Raw genomic sequence first — 26,046 nt, forward strand, 5'->3', positions numbered from 1 at the left:
CCGAAACCTGCTTCTTCTGTTCAAACCTTCCTTTCTGCAAAGAAGCAAGGAATAAAGGCCTTGGCAGAGGCGAGACGTCCTCGCGCCTTCCTTGGTACCCAGCAATCACATCCGCCTCCTTTTGAGTGAGGCTAGTAGGTGGATCGTTGAGAGAGGTGCTAGAGCGTTTGTGGGTCGCCTTGCCGCCGCGGGCCTCGAGGGGTCTCGAATTGCTTGTTGTTTCAGTCGGCACCTCAGAAGAAGAGTTTATTTGGTTCCATCTCACCGGACCCTTTTTCTTCCCCTGCCTACAGCTCCTGTTCCCCCCCACCCAAACTTTGCAGTGCTTAGTCTTGAAATAGATGCACTGCTCTTTGAAGTTTTTTTTTTTTTGCTTCTGCACTCTCAGAGAGCACCGCTAGCTCCTGTGTTGTCTTAAGAGGGGCGCCGTCGTAATTTCAACCGGCTGCCTTCTGCCGGGGAATTGCGGAGGTGTTTGCGTGTAACGCGATAGCATTGCCACTGCCACATGCCTGAGCGCGGGAACGGCTGGAGGAGTTATGAGATGGCAACACTTCGTCCTTGGATGAAATTGCTGAAATGCTTCGCTGAACTTGGTCGTGAGAGGGAGAAAACGTGGGTCTAGCCCCTAATAGGGGATGTTCAAAATTCCTCAAGTGCGCTTTCCCACATAACTATGTTGCCCCAAACAAGATGGCCGACTTCGCTATGAAGGAACTGTGTGGCCTACAGGACCGGCGCTAAAGGTGTGGATAGAATGTGAGAAACGTATTTTGGAAGAACCAAACAAAAAAAAGTCTTTCTTGCTTTGTTTCAGCTGGAAACGCGTGGTCAGCCATCTTGTTTGGGACAACATTGTTATGTGGGAAAGCGCACTTGCGGAATTTTGAATATCCCCTATTAAGAACGCCATTTTGTCTGTCATAATTGCTTGCACATTACGCTTTGGCAGAAGCGCTGTCGTAACTGCTTAATTGCGCGGGGCTTTGGTATGTTTGAACAACTTATCAACAACTCATAGTTGGAATCTAATGTGGTGGGTAATTAAAGATACCTGGTGCACCCCTGTAGATGTATTCATGAGAGGAAAGCTGGTGCCTAATGGGTTCTTGTAAAAGGAATAACTTTCTTTATTTTTTGTGGGTTTTAGTGAAAAAACAGGGCAGTACAAACTGTAATTGAGTTGCAGACCGATTTTTCAGACTCTCTCTAGGGATAGCATCAACGTCCGAAAGAGAAAGTGCAAAAAATAAATTGAATTTCACAATGAAATCACTTTACGTCAACTTCTCATTTCCAGTATACGGGTGGAAGGGGTCGGCAGTTTTGTGCACATTTGGATGCTTCACATGACTCTTAAGTATAGCCACGCGTCGTGTACGTGGACCACAGGCCGTGATATGCGTGAGCTGAGACGAAGTCCAGACACGAAAGCGAACCCTCTACTGCGGGAACTGCGCTGCGCTTGCCTTAGTGAGGGCGGGAAATGAAGAGGCGAAGATGACATTATAGAGATAAGTAGGAACCGACAAAGAGCTTAAACAAGTGATCCATCGGCATTGGCCTTCGTAATTAGGTTTAGCAACCACAGCCGAAAACCAGTCTCAAAACTGGCAGTATCTACGTTATTGTATGCACTCTGCTTTGGCTTGCGTATAATGAGAGGCGTTTTGCTTGTCATCAAAGCCGCCATTTTCTTCCGGTTGCAGTCTCTGTGAAACAAACTCTTCCCACATGCTTCGCTGCTGCATCTTCGCGTATTCATTACGAAAGTACATGGCACAGATGAGTTCCGCAAAGTTCGGCTGCTGTTCAAGTTTTAGCAGCGGGCAACGTATGAGAATGCTACGAGCTCGCAACCGCTTGCTGAATATCAGCCATATGCTTATAAGGCACCCTTTCAGTTTGATTTCCGCTCTATTTGATCAAGTTTTCGATCTCTGTTGAAGTCCCAATTAACAAGGTTCCACTGCACACATTATATGGCGTCTTGGCTATATTGGCGGTGGTTCTGCGGAGAGTATGAATAAGGTCCGAGAAATTGAGCAGTCAGTTGTGATTCGCCCGAAAACTCCAGTGCTCGGATACATTAGCTTTATGGGGTGTGTTGCGGTGCCGTGGAAGAAGTTCGAATAATCAGGCACGTCTGAAAAATCGGACGTCCGAATTTTTGGTCGCCAACTGTACAATGCTGTCTGATATTTTCTGTTTAAAAACTGATTAGACTATCTTATTGCTGAGTGGACTGTTTGTGTTATTCATCTGGTTGTGTCAATCAGGCTTTGTGAGGTCATCTTACAAGAGAGATGGGGCTGCAATAATAAGTGTAAATAGTACCAGGTTCTCAGGTCTGAATGCTCTCTGAGGAGGCCTATTGGGCAGTCCAAGGGCAGTTGCTGCAGTCTGCGTGAAGGTATCAAAATTGTGCTGTTTGTGTCGTCAGCTTCCATAGTAATTAAAAAGGTGGCAATAATCATGATGCGACAGTGGCATGTGTTAGTGACATCAGCATTTTGTAGTTACCATTGCACTCAGAGTTAACACCAACCAAAGTGAAAGCCCACTGACTTTTATCGGCCATTTTCTTTTTAGCAGTTGAAAGCTCCTTGCCGAAATAAATGTGTACTCGACTTTAATGCTGGGAAACCTGGCAGAAGAATTTCAAACGTAGTTTTTCAAAATGCGAATATCACTTTATCGGGGTAGTTGGTGCCTGCAAATCCTGACATTACACATGCGACTACTCCGCCACCTAACTTTTTCCCCATTATGGAAAAAATGGTGTATTTTGTTGGTTTTCATTTAATTTTCCTGGTCCAAAATATAATGCAACGCATCAAACTGAACTCACTTAAACATACTATTTAAAGGGCTTCAATAAGCCGTTTTATGGCTTATTATCAGATTTTATTTGTCAAATCAAAGCTTTAAGATAAAATTTAAATTTTGAAAATTTGAACAAGGTTTGCAGAGATATGCTTGTATTCAATTAAGAAATGCAAACGTTGTTGCGCCATCTAATGACCAAAGCTAAAAGCACACCATCAGCGATGAGAAGGGAGTGTTGCTTTTCATTGAAGGATGCACTGGTAAACTATAATAAATATGAGGAACACTTCTGAAAGAAAAAATTTGGAGGATGCTTAAGCTTAAGAGTGGTCTTGCTGTTCTGCCAGGGAGTCCATGGGATGGCTTGGACAAGTAGAAAATTGGTTTTTGAGGAAAGGAAATGATGCAGTAACAGTCTCACTTGTCTTGGTGGACACCCGAACTGTGCATTATACATAGGCCCCAATGAATTCCTGCCACAAGCTAGGCTCTAACTTAACTAGTAAGTTTAATTGGCACTTAACCCTGAATCCTATGACACTATCTGGAACATTCTGTGGCAAACGGTTGGCATGGTACAATTAGTTTTACACAGTCCCGGATTATTTCAGACATGTGGTGCCGACTAATATTACTAGACTACTACGGACTAAATCTGCTAGACTGCTACTACTAGGCTGACAGCTTTTCAAGGGAACCAGCTGTATAGGCTGTCGGTTAAAAAAAAAACATAGTCGGGCCCTTTAAGATTTTTCCCCAATACTGTATGTTTGCTCTGAAACAATGCACTTCTGCCAGTTGCGAAGTGGTGCATTAAAATGCACCTGTAATGAAATGATTACCATTTCGAAGTTACGATCTTGAGATTTTAGCTTTACGTTGTCATTATGTGTTTCAGTGCTGTCTGCTTAGCGGGAGCGATATCCCATGCACATTGGTGAAATTCCCTACTGCTGTCGAGAAAAATTGTCATTATAGGTTGCTTCATAAACAGGTGACGAGTTTAAGCTAGAGAATTTTGTTTCTTTGGTGGCGCCAGACGAGCAGCACTGAGGCACCTATCCAAAAAGACGTTGGGGGTCCTGGAGGTAACCTTAAAATAGACGGAAATTTTTTTTTTTTATTGCCTTTCGGTCACTTGGGTTCAGACTGAAAGTGGATAGTGCATCTTGTCCTATTCGACTGGGAGTTTTTCTCCGGAGCAGCGAATATTTTTGAGGAACCACTGTTTGGATGTGTCAGAGCTCTTTGATCATACAGTTTGCGAAAATGCCTTGTGGGTTCTGTAGCTGAAAATCCGGAGGCGCCGATCAGTGTAAAGTTTGAAGGCTGGCAGCTGGTCGCGCCACCTGTCGCAGTCCTGCGATCATCGCGTGGTCGTTTTCAAAACGGCGTCTTGACAACTTACCGCCAGAGCCGATAGAGGGCGGCTCCGTCCTCTCATCTTCGAAAATTGGCCGCGGCGTTCGGTGCGCCGATTTCGGCCAAGCTTTGGCAACTGATGTGTACGTTTGAAGAGTTGCAGCGTCATCGTTACTAGTGACGTCATTGTCACGTGGTGGCCCGCTGCCGCGCCGTTCGCCTGGAGTCTTATCACACTCTCAAAAATACTTCGTGTCGAAATGGAACCATCATCACTCTTTCAGGTCCTATCCGAGGATTCGAAGGAATGGCTGCAGACATTTTTTTTTTCTTGCTTTTTCGACCCAGACAGTGACCGAGACGCTTGGGTCGAGGCCAAGGAAAGTTTTTCAAAAGAGGCGTATCCGTTGCCCCCGGGGTCCCGTGCTCTTTTCTGACTTACCGGTGGCGCACGCGATTTGGACACGGCTCTGTGTCGAAACTCTCCTGGCTGCGCGCGCTGTGTTGAAAGGTCCGTGTCGCTGTCAAAAAAAAAAAAAAAAAGGTGAGAATTGTCGCCAGTCACGTGGCCTGATGTCACTCTTGGCTTTCTTTCCTTCTTTCTTACCTTAACCGCTTCTCTTTTCCCGGCTTGCTCCAGACGCGCGTGCAAAACAAAAAACAGTCCGCGAGCTGCTAATCCCACAAACTATTCCGCGGTGTAGGCGCATTTGGTGTCGCATGGGACCTGAAAATTTTTGCGCGTCGGTGGCCCTTGTTTGAAGCTTTCTTCGTGAGAACTTTGAAGTTGTTCATCGTGCTCCGTAGTCACCCGACCTCGCATCTAGCGGACATTACGTAATGCGCGCGGTGGCGCGACACAAGTCCCGTGGCGCCATCTACCAGCACGGACAGTAACCAGCTCCGGTTCGCGCTGGTCGCCCTCAGGGTCGAGCTTCGCACAATTTTCTTGGCTCGGGTTGGACGCCGTTAGAGTGCTAGTCGTGCTAAAAACTTGATTGGGTAGTTGAGCCGTTACGAGAGACCTTATGTCCAGGCATGCTGTTGACCGGCTTTTCGTGAAGTCACTTTAGTTTTTCGCAGCGTGTTGTTGTTGTTAGCGGTTATTTATTATTAATAAAAATAAAAATGGCAGGAAATGATGTTGCTAGCCAGGGCATCTGCCATCGAAACCTGAAGCACCTGAGCTATGGCCAGTGGGAATAAAAGGACAGGGAAACGGAAAGAAAAGGGGAGTAATTTTCTTCGAAATGGGATGCTGTTTTCTTGGGTAGCTCACCTCAGAGGTAAATTGGTAAATTGGTTTTTGAGGGAAGGAAATGGCGCAGTATCTGTCTCGCATATCTCGGCGGACACCTGAACCGCGCCGTAAGGAAAGGGAGGAAGGTGCAAGTGAAAGAGAGAAAGGTGCTACAGTGGAGGTCTCCGGAATAATTTCGACCACCTGGAGATCTTTAACGTGCACTGACATCCAAGGGCGTCCGCAGAATTTTTTGCAGGGGGGGGGCCCCGTTGGTGCCCCGGGGGGGGGGGGGGGGGGGTATGTTCGTAGCAAAAAGGCGCTATTTGCGGAGTAAATTTATTTATTTATATATAAATAAAAATTAAACAAAATGCACACATGAAAGAAAAATTACAAACAGCAAATTAAAGCGCGGCTAGGAGAGGTACATTGGAGTTTATCAACGAAGAAACAACTAAAATTAATAAAAAATGCAAAAAGATGCTATATCACTTCGTGGAGAAGAGTGCTCAGTCTTCCTGCATACGGGTTCTCGACTCACCCGGATTGATGACCAGCACACAGCACAATATGTTCGCAAACACGCAACTACAGTCACTCAGTCAGTCTTCCTTGAACAGCAACTGTAGGCGCCTCGGATTTTTCTGGGCGAATTGCGTAATTACACGTGTGATAAATTCACTTCTGTGCTTCATTACACGCTCTCGGTGCACACTCATCATACACATTGATTGGAAAAACTGTTGAACGCGTACGTTGAAAACAAAAGATGACTATATATACAACGAAAACTTATTTACAAGATAAATGCACGCTCGCAGCTTCATACACCTCGCTCCATCTTGCTTGCGCATCCGCACAGTCGAGCAACCCCACACACACTGCTCGCCGCTCGTCGTTTTCTCGTCCGCTGTCTTGGTTGTTCTCAGCTTCGCTGACAACCGGCCACTAAAAACACCCAAGCACAAACACAGAGGCGCGCACACGTGCGAGGGCTTACTTGCCGCAGTATCCCCGAATGCGCACTTTGGGGGTGAAAGGAACGCCGCGCAACTTCCGAGGGGAAGGGACACTCGCCACTCCGGTTGGAAAATTTGTTTTTTTTTGTTTTTATGGGGTTCAGAGCCCCAAAACGACTCAGGCTATGAGGGATGGAGTAGTACAGAGTTCCGGGTAATGTCGACCACCTGGGTCTCTTTACCATGCACTGACACGCACAGCACATGGGCGCTGTTGTGATTTGAGGCCCAGCCAGAGGTGACAGGCGAGCCAGGCAGGCGCCATCGGGCTGCGTTGACCAAAGGCGCTGGTTTTCACAGAAGACGCAAAGAACGCTGGTGTGGGGGCGCCTCGGGAGACTGCATCGCCGTGAACAAAAGCAGCTAATCCCCTTTGCCGGAGATTCTGAAAGCGGCGCTTCTACCGAACTGCGCTACACGTGGATCGGAGGAGACAGCGAGCGGCGGCGGCGCCAACTCATCGCCCGCTTGCCCCTGAGCAGCCCGACAAAGCGGGGTGGACACGGCTGATTTGTCCTTCCCTCCTTAAGAATTCATCGGTGACCGGCGTAACGACATAGGCGAAAACAAGATGCCCCGTGCACTGTCTGCCTCCGTGTCGCTATCTCTCTAGAGATCAAAGAAACAGACACCCATCTCAAGGCGGCTCGAAACACATGCTCGCCGGTGCCGCTGTATGTCTGGAACAGGTCGCCCTTCAGTAGAGCTAACGATGGCGTGGTTTGAAAACGGCGGAACGACGCACGCCCGGACGCGGCATTTCGCAGATGTGACCATGCGGGGCTGCTTTTACCCTTTTGACTGAGCGCACCACCGCCCCTGGTGTGCGGCCATCACTCACGGTTCGAGTGAGTGATTTTCCAGGGGGGTGCAACCGCCCCCCCTTGCCCCCCCCTCCGGACGCCCATGCTGACATCCCACAGCACACGGGCGCCTCTTGCGTTTCGCCTCCATCGAAACGCGGCCGCCGCGGTCGGGTTCGAACCCGGGTACTCCGGTTGATGTGGAAATGCTTTTTCTTGGGAAAAAATTAGCGTGAAAACTCGCGCAAAAAAAAATCCCCAAACATGGCGCACACCTTAGTGTCGGTTGCGACTCCGTCTTCTCGGATTAGGATCACTTGGATTGGATGTCTCGCGATTTTTGTGCGTTTTTTGTTCTGACGCATTTTCAGTGCATTTCAAAAATAAATTCGCCGCCGTGGTTGCGATTATTGTGCATTTCTGAAGGATTGCTTTTCCGATAACTGTTATTTGTTCCCCGGTGTCCTATCTGGCAGCTTTGGTAAATTCTTGTTGCGGTCTGACGGATATATATGTATGTATAGTATATCAAAAGTTTGGTTTGGTTTTGGGGTTTAACGTCCCAAAGCTACTCAACTCAGGCTGAGAGGGACGCCGCAGTGGAGGGCTCCGTAAATTTCGACCACCTGGGGTTCTTTAACGTGCACTGACATCGCACAGTACACGGGCCTCTACAATTTCTCCTCCAAAGAAATTCAACCGCCGCGGCCGGGATCGAACCCGCGTCTTTCGGGTCAGCAGCCGAGCACCATAACCACTGAGCCACCGCGGCGGCAGTATATAAAAAGTGATAAAAAGCTGATCGATCAATATAAGATAGTCACCAGAAATTGAAAAACGTAACAGGATTTAATTCACGACGTTTCGGCTGGTCCGGTCCTCCAGCCGAAACGTCGTGATTGAAACCCTGTTATGTTTTCCAATTTCTGGTGTGTGTGTGTGTGTGTGTGTGTGTGTGTGTGTGTGTGTGTGTGTGTGTGTGTGTGTGTGTGTGTGTGTGTGTGTGTGTGTGTGTGTGTGTGTGTGTGTGTGTGTGTGTGTGTGTGTGTGTGTGTGTGTGTGTGTGTGTGTGTGTGTGTGTGTGTGTGTGTGTGTGTGTGTGTGTGTGTGTGTGTGTGTGTGTGTGTGTGTGTGTGTGTGTGTGTGTGTGTGTGTGTGTGTGTGTGTGTTGCGGTAGCAAACGCCCAAGATCGCTTTCATTGCCCCTCTGGTAGAAGCCAGGCTGTCGCGCGCGGTGTCAGCGACACGTAACGAGGTAGAGGTGTGTGTCGTCTGCTTTGATGCGCGTCGCGGATATATGCGGCCTCCCCTTCCCCTGGCGGCGACCCTATTTATCCGCTGTTGTGGCGCCTGCCGTCTCGCTCTGCTTCGGCGGAACCCCGGCTGGGAGTCCTTGGGTCTCGCTTGTCTTGTCTTTCTCTCTCTCTCTGCTGTCGTACACTTTTATCTCTCTCTTCGCTCTCCGTGCGCAGTCTGTCCCTCGGGTTTGAGCTCGCGAGTCTTCTGCTGCGTACTCCGGCTCGACCGCGTTTTCGGTGGCTCAGAGTTGGATGGGTAGGGAGCGGGGGAACGAACAAAGAAAAGAAAACGGAGAGCGTCTTTCTGGGGGAGGTGGGGGGGGGGGGGGGGGGGGTGTTTCGCGAGGGTGGTATTTATAACCTTTTAGCCCTCCCATCGGCTTTTTTAATTTTATTTTCTGACACTCTTTCTTCGCCTCTCGTTCTGGCCGGCCCGGTGACGAAGGAAGCTCTGGAGGAACTCCGCGGTTGGCTGCTTTGATGCTGGGAAGGGGAGGGGGGCTCGCGGTCGGAAAAAGACTGGAGGAAAGGAAGGGGGTTGGCGCGGAGCTGTGCGCCCGGGAGAGGAACCAGGAATGACATTGTGAAGGAAGGAAATAAATTTTTAAATGAAAAAGAAAAGAGGAAGACCGCAACGGAAAGAAGCGCCTGCCGACGAAAGGAGCCCTACAGCATCCCGGGCTCCTCTTTTTCTTTCTTTCCCCCTTCTCTCTCTTTCTCTCAAACTTTCTTAGCGTCGAGTTCGTCTTTTTGCAGCATCGTTGGTCTGTTCGCTCGTTCTGCTGCCTGCCGGTCGGTCGGTTGGTCGGCCTGGCCTGGCGTGCGCCGGCGGGACTTGCATATTCCAGCCAATTTGGCTCCCCCCCGTTGTAACCCCGCCCCCCCTTCTTCCGTGCGTCGTTTCGTAGTGCGTGCTCGTTTTGTCCAGCGAGCGACGTTTTCGTCGCGCGGTGGTGTTGCGCGGCCGGTCTTCGTGCGGTGTCTCTCTACCGAGGTTTGACCGTGTTTGTGACCGCGTCGAAAGCGACTGCGACGCTTGAAGACTCGTCTTTTGTTCCCCGGTGTTGTCTGCTGCGTCGCTCGTGAACGTGCGTGTGTGTTTGTGTGTCTCGGTGTGCGCGGCTGACTTCGTCGTCCTTTTCGTCTTGGCGCTCAACTCTCGAGCGCGTGGCGCTCACGTGAAGTCTCGCTGTCGTCTGCTTTCTCTCTGTCTCGTGGTGGACCTTTTTCTCGTCGTCTGCTCGTCGCGGACTTTTGCGTTTCCCCGTCGTCTGCTCACGGCGCCCGGCCAAGGCGTCGTCTGCATCTGCCCGTCTTTTGCGAGGAAAATTACTCTCATTGCCCCACGCTCGCCGTATTGTCCTCCTGCCTCTGCATTTCGCGCGTGAAGAAGTCGGCCCCGAGCCGTGGAAAATTGGACAGCACGATCTTCTCTTTCAGCCCGTGGTGCAATCGGTTTCGTTCTTTCACTGCGCGCGCGTGCATTCCGGATCAAGTTCTTGCGTCGTCTGCTCTTGCGACGGCTGCGCCCAGTGTCAGTTTAGCGACAAACTCGGTCTGCGTTCTTTTTTTTTTTCTTTCTTTCTTTTCTCACTCGTTCTGTCTTTTCCTTGCCTCATTTCGCCTCGTCACCTCCTCTCGTGCTGTCGTAGACCTCTGGGTTAAAACTGCGATGGATATGAGCGTGTGAATGAGAACCGCACGCCGTCCGTTCACCCCGGCCTCGAAGGTGGCCGATTAGATATCGCGTTAGGGAATTGTTTGATCTAGGCAGCGCGGGGGCGACACCGTGTAGGTTCACAGTGCTTCCGCGCTTACGTTGCGGTTCGGCCGACCTTGTTCGCCCGCCTCCAACGACGCCGTGTTGCGAAGAGGCAGAGAGAAAGAAATAAAAGAGAAGAACGTGGGAGGGTTGCGGCCGCAATCTCGCGCCGGCCGGCCGGTTTTCATTGTTGCGTCGGATATCCTGGAAGAGAGGAGAGGTCGCGCTCCATTGCCTCGCGGTACACTGTGGGTGACCGCAACAAGAGAGAACAGCGAGCTGCTACGGTCTGGATATAACCGCGTCCGACGGCTCGAAGTGATGATGAAGGTCGGCGCATCTGGGAGGAGGAATTCCGGATTCTTTCTGGCCGTCCGCCTCTGAGAGAGACCGCGGAAGTCCGTGGAGCAGAACATATCGGACTGTCCCCCGTTCCTCGTGCGTTCTGCTCGACGCCGTCGTCTGCTAGGAAATATCGTCTGCTGGACTAGTCGGTGGTGAAGATCTCCGTGCGTGAAGTCTACAGCAGAAGGCACGGCGTCTCGTCGTCTGCTCGGAGTTGTTCAGTCCAACTTCATCGTTGTCTGCCCCGCTCAACTATACTGGGTGGTTTCGGTTTCAGGTCTGTGCGCGTGTGTGTGCGTGGTCGTGCCATACACCACCCTGACGCAGTGGTAGTCCGCAACAGAAGGATTTGGCCTTCGGGTTGACCGCGACGTTCCCGGCGTTTTTTTCGTCTGCTCGGGAAAATCTCCTCTGCGCGCCGACTAACCAGCGGCACAGGTTTCCGAGGTGCTAGTGCGTTTTGCACTTTCACTTACGACGGGAGTAGCGACTCAGCACTGTTAATCGCGGAGCTACGGTTCAACGACGTGCTCTGTCCCGCTTCTAGTGCGTCGTCGTGCTGAAGTCTGCAAAGGGACGTTCTGGCTCGGGCTTCCGTTTCGACTGTTTACGTTCGGCGACGTCTGCGTCTGTAGACGTTTGAAGGGCCCACCCCCCATCAGTGAGTGCTTCGCAAGGACGGGGTTGATCGCCAAGGCAAACATCGGTTGGGCTTTTCAAACTGTTTCCTCCGGACGACGGAACCTCGGGCCACACGCGTCGCCTCAGGAAGAGGAAGATTCAAGTGTACTTATTTCAGCCGTTCCGTGATTTGCGGCGTCACTTGGTGTCGAATTTTTTTTTTTCCCCTCGTGATCGACAAGCAAAACTCTCTTGGACGGTGAGACTTCGTAGATGTGCCTACTGCAGGGTTTACCAGTGGGCGGGGGGAACGTTGTCTTCGTCGGTCTAGCGACTTGAGTCTTTTTCTTTTGGAGCCTGTCCACTGGTACCGTGCCCACTGGTACCGGGAACGTCTCACGGGTCTGCAGTGTTCCGAAGGGTTTCCGCTGTTACGTTTCGGAGATAGTGTGGCTGTGTTCGTCGGATAAGTCGCACTTCGTCAGCTGCTGCTACCGCGTTCGGATTCCCTTCTCGCACACACGCCCGTCGTCATGTCTTACGGCTTCTTGGGCGGCGGCGGTGGCGGCCGCTACGGCGGCTACTCCTCGGGCCTGGGCACCCCGTACAGCTCGCTGGCCGCGCCGTCGGCGCTGAGCCGCTCGCTGTCGCCCTCGCCGAGCGCGTACGGCGCCGACCGGCCCCGAAGCCCCCTGCGCGCCAGCGCGGGCCTGAGCGCCTACACGGCGGCGGGCGCCCGTATGTCGCCCTCCCGCAGCCCCACGCTTTCCCGGAGCTACGTCGGGGCCGGCCGCACGGCTGGGGGCCTCGCCTCGCTATACGTGAGTGAGAGCGCACCGATTGTGGGTCGGAGTTGTGATGGCATGCATATTTAGTGAAACTCCTCGCAGAGTGTACAGTACGGTCTGTTAAAGGGAACGTGCGATCGCGTGGTTTCCGCGCTTCGCGAAGCGCTGCCGCCCACAGCGTGCGAGAATTGACGGCACAAGATGCATGCACAGTAAGCATGGCGGCTGTTCTTTTCGCGCATATGCCTGATGCCGCCCATTCTCGCGGCATCTAGGCAACATGGCTTCACGAAGCGCGGAGGCCACGCGATCGTATGTTCCCTTTAACAATGGACCGTACTGTATATAGGGAGTATGAGGTGCAGACTGAAAATTGTGTGTTGATAATTTGAAAGCGTCTGTAGACAGTTTTAAAAGACGGGAGGTTGTAGCCTATATATGCCAAAAGTTTAGAAATTTGAATAATTGATATATTTTTGATATAAATTGTTACAAGAAGCCGCCGCGGTGGCTCAGTGGTTATGGTGCTCGGCTGCTGACCCGAAAGACGCGGGTTCGATCCCGACCGCGGTGGTTGAATTTCTTTAGAAGAGAAATTCTAGAGGCCCGTGTACTGTGCGATGTCAGTGCACGTTAAAGAACCCCAGGTGGTCAAAATTTCTGGAGCCCTCCACTACGGCATCTCTCATAGCCTTAGTCGCTTTGGGACGTTAAACCCCATAAACCAAACCAAAATGTTACAAGAATAGCCGCTTCTACGCCGTCGGAGAGTCATATGGAGGCGAACCACCCAGCCAAAACTCATTGAATAGAAAGAGGGTCGCGAAGCTCTTTAGAACGCGTAAATAAAAGAACTGAATGAATCAGTGATGAACGAATGAATTTAAAGGATCAGTAACTAATGGATGAACTTCCTGATTAAACTTTATATGCACTTAGTAAGTGAAGAAATGATGGAGTGAACATGTAAAACGAGGTATCAGTTGATCCACCGAAATAAAAGTAAAGAAATAAGCTGTTGGCTCAAAATTTATTCATTTTCGTGTCTCAAAATTAAGCAAGCGCGTTGAACAGTCTAATACTATATTTCGTACCCGTTGTCAATTCAAATAGAATTTCTTGAAAAATGTGTGAATGGTATTTCACTTCATTATTCACAATAATCCCTTTCTTAGTGAAAATGTTTTCTGAACACCTACTTCTGGGGCGTTCTAAAATCTAGGATATTAGGCATATTCGCTGCCGGTTACGTGTGGTAAAGCTTCAAACATTTGACATCGACTTTATGATCACATTTCTCATTACGCACGGTGGTTTCCCTGTGACGCTGCCAAAAATTATTTGATTTTCTTGCAGAATTGCGTTGTAGTTGAGGGGGTCGAATCAGGACTGGCGGGTTTTTCTGAAAGCACACAAGTGGCATCTTACATGTAAGACATTAGGCATATATGGTTAATGGGGGAACATTGGGATTGTCGTCACACCAGAACCTCGACAATGTTCAGTGTCACGATGTTCACTGATTGGTCGAGAGAGGTCACATGACCTTGCGATATCATCACAATTTGTCCTCTGGGTTGTTAGCAACGTAGTTGCTAGACAGCAATCTAGATAGAGAATCGATATCAGAAATCGGGGAAACGAATTTGATATATGCAAATGTCAGCGCTGTCGCGACATAGCAGATGCCTGTTGTCTGAATGTGATGGTTGATGGACCGACAATTGCAAGGAAACTGACGCAAACATGCAGAGAATTTGCTGCATATGCTGTGACAGATGTGAAATCTAATGCTGTCACGTACCACTTTTAAGGTGACTTAAGCATCCCCGCAGTTTTCTTCTCTCATTATTGAAGTGTCAACTTCTAAAACATTTAACTCAAGTTCTGTGATGGCAGGATGATATTTTTACCTTTATTGCGTCTGTTGCTAACAAGAAACACGTTCATGGCAGAAACCTTACGTAACATACCGCATGCGTGCACAAATTTTACACAAAATTAAATGGCATATTTTGGATCAGTGCACAAAGACGCATGTTCCGGGAAGGTTTCGTAATTTTGGCATCGTTAATGAAAATTTTTGCTCTAAGACACTCCTCCCCTTAAGTGGTGACACAGCGTTCAGCAAAAATGTTGCTTGGTGTATTTACATGAAATGTTTTGAGCATATTGGAAATAATATTATGACTACTCTCGCAAGATTTTGCTGTTATATCTGCAGAAAATTGTTTTCTAAGTATAATTTTTCCTCTGAATTTTGCGAAAAGGTTGCAGAGCTAAGAAAATGTGGCAGAAGGCTGGTTCAACAGTTTCTTTCGCAAAGCACAAATTTTGTTTGATAATTTTTTAGATTCCATGTTGGTCGATATATCTAGAGTGAAAAGAAAATTTCATACCAGAGAATTTAAAATTTGGAAACCAAAGGATTTCTTGATCTACACTATAAAACTAGGAATGCAACGAAACAAACGAGGTCAGAATAGATAAAACATTCATAGAAGAAATCTGCTCCACAAGGTGAGTATCTTGACAGAAAACCGTAAACAGTGAAATACTGCCGTTGTTTGATCATTTGCCTTCAATACACAAGCACTGTGGTTCACGAAACAGTTTTTTTTAGAGTACTTTCCGGTCAATTTCAGGAATGAAACTTTGAAACAACATAAAAAAAGAGGCATACAAGCTGATGCAACAGTTTTTAAAAAAATTAGTTTTTTTGGCGATTTTTATGGTTTTCGAAGCTACTTCCCCCCTTGATGGACAAACTGCTGACTCATTATGAAGAGCTTGGACCAGAATTGATGTGCCATACAGGCTGCTTCATTGGAAGCATTGAGCTGCATTCATATAACGCTGAATGGTTTGCAGTTATAACTAGAGCACAACCATGGCCTGTACGTCCCGTGGTTGCATCACCTTGTGACGTCGCCTTCAGCAGTTTCGCTCCTTTAACCAGCGTATGTTTTTCTTTTGAGCATGAAAGAGCAACCGTTCTTTGCAAATTCCAAACCTGTGCAGAGTGCTCCAGACACGGTGCGGAGTCGCAGTGGATCCACGGGCTCCCTAGCGGACAGTACCAAGTCCGAGACCGAGTCCAGACTCAGCAGCAGTGCGGCAAGCCTCCAGGGCGACGATGAGCTCGACTACAAAAAGGTAAAAAGGCAGCACAACATGCTTGCTGCAAGCTTCCATCAACGGTTTGGTTTGATTGGGTGCCATTCAAGACAGTGCATTGAGTTGGGCGAGTTGGTTGTAGCGCAGCGGGATGTAATGTGAGTGCTGTTGTCTTTCTTTGTTTGTCCCTTGCGTAATGTCATGCTGGAGCTGCACTTTCGTAATGTTGATGCAAGACTCCTGGCCACAAGTGCCGACATTGTACATTCAAAATAGGGCATTGAAAACTCTGTTCGCTCCGCATTCTAAGAATTCCCCATCACTCTGTTGCCGTCTTTGCCCTTTTAAATCAGTTGAAGAAATCTGGAGCATTATGAATGTTAGGTGAGCAGTTAAAGGTGCACTGAAGAGGAATCTGAACTCGTCTTGTTGCCGCGGGAACTCAATCTACACGTTCCGAGCATTCTTAGAAGCTTCGAATTATTGCCCTGTGCAGCCGATTTCCCGCATTTAAATAGGATTAATGTCCGGCTGCCACCATTTTTTTTTAATTTCCCACAGAGAGTGGGAGGAGTCGACCAACGCATGGAATGCCTTTCAGGCAGTCGCTGGTGGCTTTGCTTTCGCTTTTATTTTGTTTCTTTCAGGTTTCTGTGAATAAATAGGTCTAGTCAGAGACAACACAGCTGCAAACTAGGCCCACGGAAATTAAAATACGTGTGGACTCTGCTTTCGCCGATCACTATGTATCACTCCGCCGATGGCAAAGCGGCAAGCCGCCATGGGACTGGGTGAAAGGTTGGTCGACTCCTCCCACCATTTGCGGGGAATTAAAAAAAAAGGCGGAAGCCTGATGTTAATCCGATATAAATTAGGGAAAACGGCTGCACAGGGCAGTAATTCAAAGTTTCCAAGAACGCTCGGAACGTGTAGATTGAGTTCAAGCAGTAAAAATGCTAGTTTAGATTCCCCTTCAGTGCACCTTTAAGTTTCCAACAGGTATTAGCTTATGTACAAAAGCTGCCAGTCGGTGTGTCAATGTCTGCTCTCTACTTAACACCTTCCTTTGGGGGTTGGGTGCAGCTCTACACAGAACTGAAGGAGGATCACGAGAAACTGAAGAGCAAGCTGTCTCGGACTGAGGACGAGCTGGAAACGACAAGACGTCAGCTTGAAAAGGCACAGTTGGTGAGCACTGGGGAGAGTGGGGCTGCCTTTGCTAAGGCATTGCTTGCTCTCCATGCTTGCATCTCTTGGGGCTGTGGGCTATATCTTACCTAGTAGGTTCCAGAACAGTTGTCTGCCATAGCATCTGCCTTTGGAGTCTGAGCACCAGGTAACATGGCTGCGTAATCAGCAACGTATGGGCACTTGCATGAAGAGTAGCTTGAAGAGTAACGAGAATTTGCTTGAATAATGTGGAGCTCAAATTAAGGGGAGCCTGATTAGCTACCCTTAGCCCATATGTTGCCGACGGGGCTAAAGCCGTCGGTTCGGATAAACCGGAAGCTCAAATTCGGCGAGCTGAAACTAAAGTTATGCTGTATTTACCAAAATGTACCGAAATGTAACACGAGGGTCATTTTTGCTGGTGTGGAGCAGGGAATAGGGGTGCCCAATTATTCGTTGTCATTAAGTTATAACACACAGTTTTCTTTTGTTCACACAAACAAAAAGAGAAAGGTGCATTACAGTTGAGTATGACGAGTATGACACTGTGTGGTGTTTGCCGCTGCAAAAAATTACCCAGCTTTGTCCCAGCCCATGCTCTGTGTCTGGGTGTGCTTTCATTTTTTTTTTTTTTTTAACACAGTCCTGACTTTATGCAAAGTCTGCTTTTGCTTCGTCCCAGTTTTGCCCATAGCTCTGATAGCTTCCTGGTCTATGTGCTTGTGTGTGCATTTGTGTGGGGTAGCCTTTTTGTTTCAGAGGGTTAGGTAGGGCTCAAGGTTATAAGCTTTTTTCTTTCTAATTTTTTGGGGGGGGTTTTATCCTACGCAGTACCTTCGTGCTGCGAGCTTGTAGGCAGCCTAATCAGAAGCTTGAATGAACTTTGTGATCACGTGCTGATGTCACTCTTTTGAAGGAATTTGTTATTCCTTTGCGTGCTTTTGCACTTTGAGAATACCACATAGGTATTGATGGGTAATGCAGTATAGAACCTCACCGATACATTCAAGAAAAAGTGCGGGGAAAAATTTATTTCCTGAGAAAGGGTAGTGTGACCCAAACTGCCCTATTCTGAAAAATGTAACTGTTAAAGTTACTGTTCGTTGAGGCACGAAGGCAGTTATTCATAAATTGTCAATTAGCATTTCTTGCTCGCAGAATTAAGTCAGCTGACTATTGCAGCACTCTCTCTTTTCAGCCTGCCTCCTTGTATGATATGGCGTTGGTATACTTCCGGGATGTGTTTCCCTCTTTCCCTAAGACACTAAAAAGAAGCCGTGTGCTTATCCTCTTTCTCCTCGTAACACAAATTCGCCTATATGGGATCACTAAATATACGGAGTTCTTACCCTTGGCAATGGAGGCACGTTCCCTTTGCAAAGCACAGCATCAGGATGCAGTCAGCTATGGGCGGCGGCTTTTTAATGCAGCATTGGAGGTCTTAGGGTTATCAGTTAGAGGAAACTGAAACCTCGGTTAATCTTCGTTAACTGCTTGATTGAACTTCGCATATTTTCAAGAGGGATTTGTTTCCATATTTTGTGTTCCATCTTTTTAGTGATGGAAATCTCACCCTTAATAGGGAGTGCACTAGATGACTCCCATATAGGCTAATTAGAGTTTAGAGCAATGTCGTGTCCCTAGGAGAACAAACAACCCCACTCTGGTGTTCATGCACTACCGCTCTCGTTTGTAGGGAGAGAAGACACCACAGCAATTGGTTGTTGCTGCATTTCAGCTCATGTCGCATGCCGCTAGGTTTCACTCACTCGTACTGGTTGGTCGCTAAACATATTATGAGGCCAGAGTTTGTTGAAATTACGAATGCAGCTGCTGGGACATCATGTTATCCGGGAATGTAATAACTGGAAGGAAAATACTGCAACTATATGGGGCATTTTTATTGCCCGCGCTTTTGAAGGTACAACTGGGAAATTGTATCAGTGAGGTTCTGCAGTTACTAGTATAATAACATAATAACAGGAGGCTATTATAATATTATATGTAGGGCTAACAGGCTACCAAAAGGAGTAAAATTGCAGGAGAGCAGGCAACTTTTTTTTTTTTCTCAATTTAGAACTACATTATTTCGTTCTCATGCAACTGGACCAAACAGATACTACTGATGTGAATCCGGAATGCTCATGACGTGCTTAAGTTACGTAGACTGGTTGGTGTCTGTGTGGCTTCTGTTTTTGCCTTGGTTCCCAGGGCAGTAATGATTGACCTTGCCTCTGTTGTCCTTTTGAGTGGAGTATTCAAATTCGGAAGTCCCATGTCAGCAGTGTTCAGTGGTTGCAAAAGCTACAGCCTGTTGTTTGCTGTGTTTAATATGAACCACATACTATTTGTTCCACACCCTCCCAATACCTTTGTGAATCCATTGGCTGTCTCCACTTTGTGGTGGGTGTCTAATTAAAAAAAAAAAAAAAGCTGTGCTTTGCCACCGTTCTGTATTTCCCTGTGAGCCATTTCCTTAATGCAATAACTTTAGGTTCAGCGTTACGCAAAATGCTGCTTTAATCCTTGTTTTTGGCAGACCGTCGTTAGTACAAACTCAGCCAGAAGGAATGGTAGCTTTAGCTATCGATGCACTTAAAAATTTGTGCAATCGCAGGCCAAATGTTTATTGGGTTGATTGAAACGTTTAGACAGCTTTTTGCATGCTTGCCGAAAAATTTCTCACACATTAAACATTTTCGCATTTCACTTTGCTTTTTGCTATAAATTTGGAAGCACGATAGACTACTTTGCAAAGTGCCTCTAAATCATTCACAATTTTTAATTGAAGCAATGTGGTTAAGTGGAGCCTAATTTTGGAACCTAGCTAGCCTAATTTTTGAGCACTGAATTCAGGGTTCTTTTCGTCGGGAAACCACAGTCTTTAGGAAGATACCTCAGTTCGTTCTAACGAGGATCTGCCATGTTGTTGTTGTCGTTTGTCACCACACTTGACCTGGTCACTTTTCCGTGGTGTGTGTCTCACTGTGCTGTGATATCCCGCATGCTTTCAGAACAATCGGAATTCGCTCAGCGATGCTGAGAAAAGGGTGAGTGAAGCCAGAGATAAACCTCTCGTGTTTTTAACCCTAATGACTCTTTTTTTTTTTTTGTTCTCCCTTCGTTGCGATTCCTTTCCCAGCTGTTGACTTATTCCCACTTTGGTGTTGTGAAGCTGCTGGCGGACCTCTTAATAACAGTTGGTAGCCAGTACAGTGCGGTGTGTGCAAACAGCTGCTGAATTGGGCCAAAATGCATTGCCATGGAACGCACCAGAGTGGCGAGAACTACAGTGAAACCTCGTTGGTAACGATCCGGTAAAACATTTAAAACAGTTCTATACAGCCAAAATTTGTAAACTTTCGTCAAAAGCTCGCACTGGAGACGCTAAACTGAGTCGGCCGAAGAACGGCAACTGGAGTCCGTATTATGGAATACGTAGAAAACAGAGCGGCAAATGCTACTCAGGTTCGCTTCGCCACACAACGCCGCAGAACGCAGCAGCTAAGGTGGCTTTTTCTCAGAACAGCGGTGTTGCGTAAAGAAATCGGATGCCAGGACGAAAGCTCTCGGCTTTTTGAGTACCTCCGCTCCGTGAGCAGAGGATGTCTGCTGGAAAGCTACAACAGTCGACCGTGTCGCTGGTTCCGGAGCACCGGTGACACGGGTCTGAGAGGCTCAAATGGGTGCCATCCGCTTGGCTAACAGCTGTTGTTGCGTCTTTGTCTTCCGCTGCAACATTGGCAAATGCGAGACAAAGCGTGAACTGTGACGCGAACGCTGCCGCTCCACCACCAGTCACCCGTGTAGTGAGGCAAAGCCTGTCATCCGAGCGGCACAGCTTGGTGCTCGGCAGTTCGATATACCCGTTTCATGGCAAACCGCGTTCGATGTATAAATCAATGCATGTGTTTGTTAAAAATATTTAGGTGCAGTTCGATATAGCCAATAATTCGTAATATCAGAGTTCGTTGTAACGAGGTTTTACTATAGTTGTCGATGCTGAGAGAGTGCTTGTCCCGGGGTCCTCGCTTATGCCACAGCCCTACCTTTGTCACTGCTTGAACAGCGCTGCGCTACTCCAGAAAATGCCACCAGAGCGCATCTGTTGCCGGTAGCACGCCGCGTCTCATTGCATTATCAAGTGCACTTAGCATCAGCTTTGCATCTCGCGAGCACTGCGATGAGTTATTGTTAATTCTTTCCAGCAACGCAGGTCATGCCCTTTCCTTGTATACGGAACAGCAGAAGCAAATGGGTTAAAGCACATTTTTAATTTCTATTCATTGATCATTTGCACAAGTGACTTGGGGAAAGGGGTAGCAAATTATTAGCCTCATCTCTAAGGCTGTTTAGGTAGTACGTGGTAGGCAAGAGTGCTAAACTAATTTAATTGCCTAGAAAAAAAAGACCTTTTTTCTGGTTTTGGCTGTTCAATATGGGGGTATCAGTTAAGGTTAAAGTTTCGCATAGCCTTCAGAATTATGGAGTTGGGGATTTGGGATCAATGAGTACTTAATACTAGTTTGCAAAACACCGCTGACTCGCTGGTGTTCTTTGTCATAGTCCAGCTGCGTAATGTTGGTCCCAGTTTCAAGTTTACGAGCAGTGCTTGCTTGAAAGTTTAACGTGCAGTCGAATTTCCTGATAATCTGAACATTTTAGGTCTGCTGTGTTTTGTATTGGTGCTATGGAGACAAAAAAAATTGACTGGTTAGCATGAGCTTTAGAAGCATAGTTGGAACTGGTTTGTATGTGTAGGCATTCTTTTATTCTGGATAGAATGGCGAACAGTACTGCATGGTTTCGCATGTAATATGTAGCTAGCCACAGAGTTTGTGCACAGTCCTCGGAAAACACTGCACAAGTGTCTTTTTGTACAATAAAAGGGCAGTTGTTGGAGAAAAGGTTGAAACCCACAAAAATATTTTGGGTAGTTGACTGCTGGCGGTGTCTAGAATTTTTGAAAGCATTCTTTTTCCAAAGCACTTAATGTTTTCCTGCAAAGTCATTTCAGTTGTCTTTCTGGTTACCCCCCCTCTAATGGTGCTTGTATGGTTGTACGCAACTTGAGATTTTTGGACACTTCTGATCAGCTGAACAGATTCAAGAGGTCCCGTCAGGTTCATACGAATTGGAGTCTGTCTATGTGCCAAATTGTGCCTTCTGTGTTCTCAGCCGGTTCTGCATGTATGTTTGTCTTCGCTCAGGAACGTCGAGCGCTCGAGAGGAAAATCTCCGAGATGGAGGAAGAGCTCAAGGTGCGTGGTCTTCATGTATGCTCTGCGACTTATCATGGTCAATTACCCGTTATTCATTTAGCTGCCTCGGAACACTCCTCCAGGGTAGTGTTTCTGTTGCAGCAGTGTTGACAATGTTCCATGTGTATTGCAGACTGCTTGAGTGTCTTGGGCGAACACTGTTTCTCTTAAGTTCCACCATTTAAAGATGTAATTCGGGTCATTCACTGGGGTCAGCACTCATTAGAAGAACCGTGTTTCAGTGCTGTACATGCACAAAGCAAGAACATTGTATCAATGTTGCTGGAGAAGACGAAGAGACTGGAAATTAATGTCCAGTTCTGATGAAAGTCCACAGCACTGGTAATGTGCTGATTGAACCTAATTCCTTAGGGAACATCAGGTAGGTAGGCCCAGAAAAAGGTCTGAATTAAGCTTTATGTGAAAGGCCACCTACACAAAGTTGGCAGGAAGTGCGTCATTGTATCAGGACTATGGGTTAAAGCACGAGTTCTTGTTCGAGCTGATGCTTTCTGCTCTTTTAGCAAATGGTCACTTGCAAATTGGAGGTGCGTGTGACTTGTGCTCCTGTCTTGCAGTCTTTCACAAGTTAAGCGGACAGAGTTGATGGACCCTCGTGCTAGTTTGTTTGTCGTGGCATGCGTTCGTATTATCAGTCCGCACATCCGGCATTGGTTGTCACGACACGCCATTGGGAGTGTAAAAGATATGCACCGATGCCGAAGGAAGGCGGCATCGTGTCCGCATTTCAGCGCGCCCGTTCATCCAGCCGGGCCCGGCGCGCAACCAGGAACGGCCGCGCATCGTCTCCAGAGTTTTTCCTTTCAGAGGCTGTGCAACTTCACCATCTCCTTACTCACAGTGGCGTGGGTGGGCGTCTTGTTGCAGGTTCTGGCCCAGCTCAAGGCCGAGAACGCCAAGCTCAAGGCTGAGAATCGTGCGCTGACGCGTGTCGTGTCGAACTTGTCCAAATAGGAAGGTAAAAAAGAAAAAAACGACTCACTGATCGGTGTGGTCACGCATCTTGGCAGAGTGATGGTAGCTGCGCCTTGGCTTTGACCGCACTCCGTTCTCACAGCTCTTTCTCTGCCTGCCGTTGTTGCGTTGTAGACTGGCGTGACTAGCGTGGCTTCTACTACCTAGCCTTTTTGTATGGAATTGCTGAAGGCTTGCATTCGAGATGCAAAAAACCCGGGGTACGGAGGGAACAGGGGGCATCGATTTGTTTTTCTGCTTTAGGAAACGGCCGTTTACCCCGCCGGGGTGCCTCGAACTAGGGTTTTTGCTTTGCTTTCTCCGAAAACGCATAGGCTCGTCGATATAACCTGGCAGATTAGCACTTGCCCCTGCAACCGCTTGCAGCAAGCCTGTTAAAACTGTGTGAAAGTTGCTATGGTTTGCACTTATGACTGAACATTCACTGATATTGTGTAGACATGAATTGCTGAGCACTGGTTTCATAACTGGGGTGATTTAATGTTCTAGACTCCATTTGGAATGGGCACCAAACAGAGTTGAAAATTTAGTGTAAATTTTGAGTGGGAGCCATTATCTCTATCTTTCATCAAGATATTTGAGAAAAGAGTATGAGGTACCAATGTTCAGTTGAGAATGTTGGCAGCGGCTTATAGTGAGTTTGGTGCTGATGGTAACTATTACTGTGCAGTAAAGTAGTCTTATTAATAATTCATTCTACTTAGACGGTGACTCAGCTTGAGCCTGTGACCAGTCATGTGACAACAGCTAGTTAGCGATGCCACTGCTTTTGAAGATGTGCGTAAAAAGTTAACTAAATCTGTAACAGCACTGCAGCTAATATGCATGGCAGCTTTTATGCAGCGAAACGAATAGTGTGCGAACAAAAAGAAAACAACAAATCCTCTTCTAAAGCAGAAAAATAACTCAGTTGCCCTCAAATGCTGTAAATCAAATCGTTTGTGTAGCGTAGTAGGTACTTGATTCTATTTGGCTGATGTACAGAAAGTTAGTACAGGTTGCAAAATGTCGCGTTGAGTTGAGACCGCCCAGCAACCCGTCAACAGCCCTTAGCTCTGTCGGTTACTTGGTGATGTTTTGAGTGACATATGTATTGTGGCTGGGAACAGTTTTGATGCCACCCAGTTTTTGCTGACCTTCAAGGACTTTTGCGGCAGCCTCTAGAGCACACTTATTTTGCATTCACTGGAGTACCCGCAGCTCTAGAGGTTTCTTTCTTTCCATTATCTCAAAACCAACAGTGTCTTTTAATCGCTCCATCCTACTGAGCAAGCTACTATTTTTTGCATAAAAAGGCGATTCTAATCTCATCTCATTTGTGAACATTGTAGTGGTATGTGCCTTCAATTCGACGTTGTACATGATGCGTTCAATCATGCAACCATTTTCATGATGGGCATTTTGTTGTTCAACCATCAGAAAGAGGACAGAGCTTTTATCAATCTACCTGACCTTCCTAGATTTGTTCCCAAGTCTCCGGGTTTTTATTTCTACATGTGCTGTGCATACCAGATACTAAAAAGAAAAAGTGTGCCCGATGCTTGACTAGGTTGTGATACTGTTTTTCTTTAACAGATTGCACAGTGTTCGTAGGTTCTTATTGTACAATGTGGTCCTCACTGGCGACATTGTGCATGACTGCACTAGCCACTTAGAGAAGGCTGTGCGGAGCGAACTTGTAACGCTCAAGATGTGGCTTGAACACTGTACCTTGAACCTGCTTTGCAGTGTGGAATTTGGCATACAAGGTTCATCCTTAAATGGTGTTATTTGTCTTGCACATTGGAAGTGCTTTGTTTCTGAACGTGTCATATATGGCGACGTTTGGCGCTGTTTTTGTTGCACAATTAACTTTGTTCATTTTTTTTTCCTCTCCAAGAATGCGGTGTGGTTTGAGTTTTGAGATGTGCACGTTTTAACAGCATGTGTAGACAGCACTTCGTGTGCTGTAGGAGCTTATCTTAGTTGCCACAGCATCGTGTCTGTGATCAGGCATACGTAGAGACTGCAGCACTGTCTGAAACAGCACCAGAACGAAGCAGCAGACGCCCCTCAAACAAAGCCTTCAAGCCAATGGCATAGACCGATTTTCATGGTGCCACGGTTAATCCGATTAAAATATGGTTATTCCTCATTCATCTCCCTGCGATTTCATGCTAGCAGGTCCGAGAGGTTTAGTCAAGGTGGAGAATAGGTTGGTGCGATGGGCTGAAGGGTTTACTTTGAGGGGCACTTGCCGCTTCGTTCTTGAGTTGTGTCCATGTGTTATTTTTCATTTCATTGTGGCCCTCGAGACCGAGTGGCAGTGCAGAGGAGAGTGGAAATGAACAGGGTGTATATAAGAATATAGAGTGGGCTGATGGCTGCCATCGCCATGGGCTTGTTCACATCAGGTGTCATATGTGGGACAGTCCACTTGAGGATATGTTTGATATTAGAGAATTTCTGAACATTAGAAAATTTCTAAATAATCACCAGTGATTGAGTACTGCACCCACTTTCATGAATTCAGTCGGAGCAGAACCACAGCATCTGGGAAAACTCCAGAGATTGAGTTCAAAGTTTCGAGAAAACAGCACAAGGGCATACTCTGCACTTTCTTCGTCATTTATCACGTGGACCGAACACATTCGGACACTGCTAGATTTGGAACTCGCATGTATTCGCAGGCCCTTAGAATTCATTCACTAGAAGGGAAACTTGAAATATGCAGAGCTCAGTGGCGCCATGAGCAGTCAAGAGGTGGACATGCTACAGCATGAGCAATGGACTTCACCTCCGTCGTCGTGTGTCTGAGGGCTCATGGAATGTGATCTCGTGGTAAAAAAAATTGCAGTGCACTTAAGTCTCCTTACGTGCGGAAATGCGACAGCGGTGTGCCTTGCCAGGAGGGTTTTCAGTGGGTGCCGCATGATGGGGCTACAACTGCACGCCAAGCACGGAGGAAATTGGATACTCGCTTGACTGCAACATCTGTAATTAACATGCTCAGAATTGATTATGTAGCCTCAGTACACATCTCGAAGATACGTTTTTAAGAGCTGGTTATTCTCTAGACTCGCCTTTATTCAGCTTCAAGCGTCGAAGTGTTGTGGCGGAGCGGCAGCATCCCCATCTCGCATGCCAGCAGCCCAGGTTCAGTTCCCCCCTAGTCCCAATTTTCTTTTCTTATTATTTTAATTGCCATTCAACTGATGATTGACAGTTTGTGTGGAAACCTTTGCGGACAGCCCCTGTCTACAACTTCCACCCACACCACTCATGAGCCAAGAAAGGCTTTTGCCTTAAAAGCTCCTTGATAAACACGATGTCAAAGCAGGTTAGTGGAGCTGTCAGCAGCACGTGCATTCAAAAGTTGGCCGAGGGCAGTCGATCACATGGCAGTGGAAGTAGCAGTGAAGAGAATTGGTTTGTGCTTGCTGGGTGTGAGGT

At 47.5% G+C, this 26,046-nt stretch overlaps 1 protein-coding gene across 4 annotated transcripts in view; it reads left to right on the plus strand.

The window, feature by feature from the left end:
- The window catches only part of Mbs (Myosin binding subunit), a 79,236-nt gene that overhangs the window by 46,801 nt on the left and 6,389 nt on the right, over positions 1–26,046 (plus strand). The window contains exons 14-18 of one of the 4 annotated variants that reach the window (XM_089561070.1): positions 15,092–15,226; positions 16,271–16,375; positions 19,372–19,407; positions 21,568–21,618; positions 22,507–22,597. In XM_089561070.1, the coding sequence (XP_089417196.1) occupies positions 15,092–15,226; positions 16,271–16,375; positions 19,372–19,407; positions 21,568–21,618; positions 22,507–22,593 (414 nt within the window). In that variant the 3' untranslated portion in view covers positions 22,594–22,597. The remainder of the gene's footprint in view (positions 1–15,091; positions 15,227–16,270; positions 16,376–19,371; positions 19,408–21,567; positions 21,619–22,506; positions 22,598–26,046) is intronic. The other 3 variants (XM_089561071.1, XM_089561072.1, XM_089561073.1) reach the window with 3 other exon arrangements.

This window comes from Amblyomma mixtum, chromosome 9 (assembly GCF_055824585.1).
Source record: "Amblyomma mixtum isolate Tamu chromosome 9, ASM5582458v1, whole genome shotgun sequence".
In the NCBI taxonomy this organism is placed as follows: Eukaryota; Metazoa; Arthropoda; class Arachnida; order Ixodida; family Ixodidae; genus Amblyomma; species Amblyomma mixtum.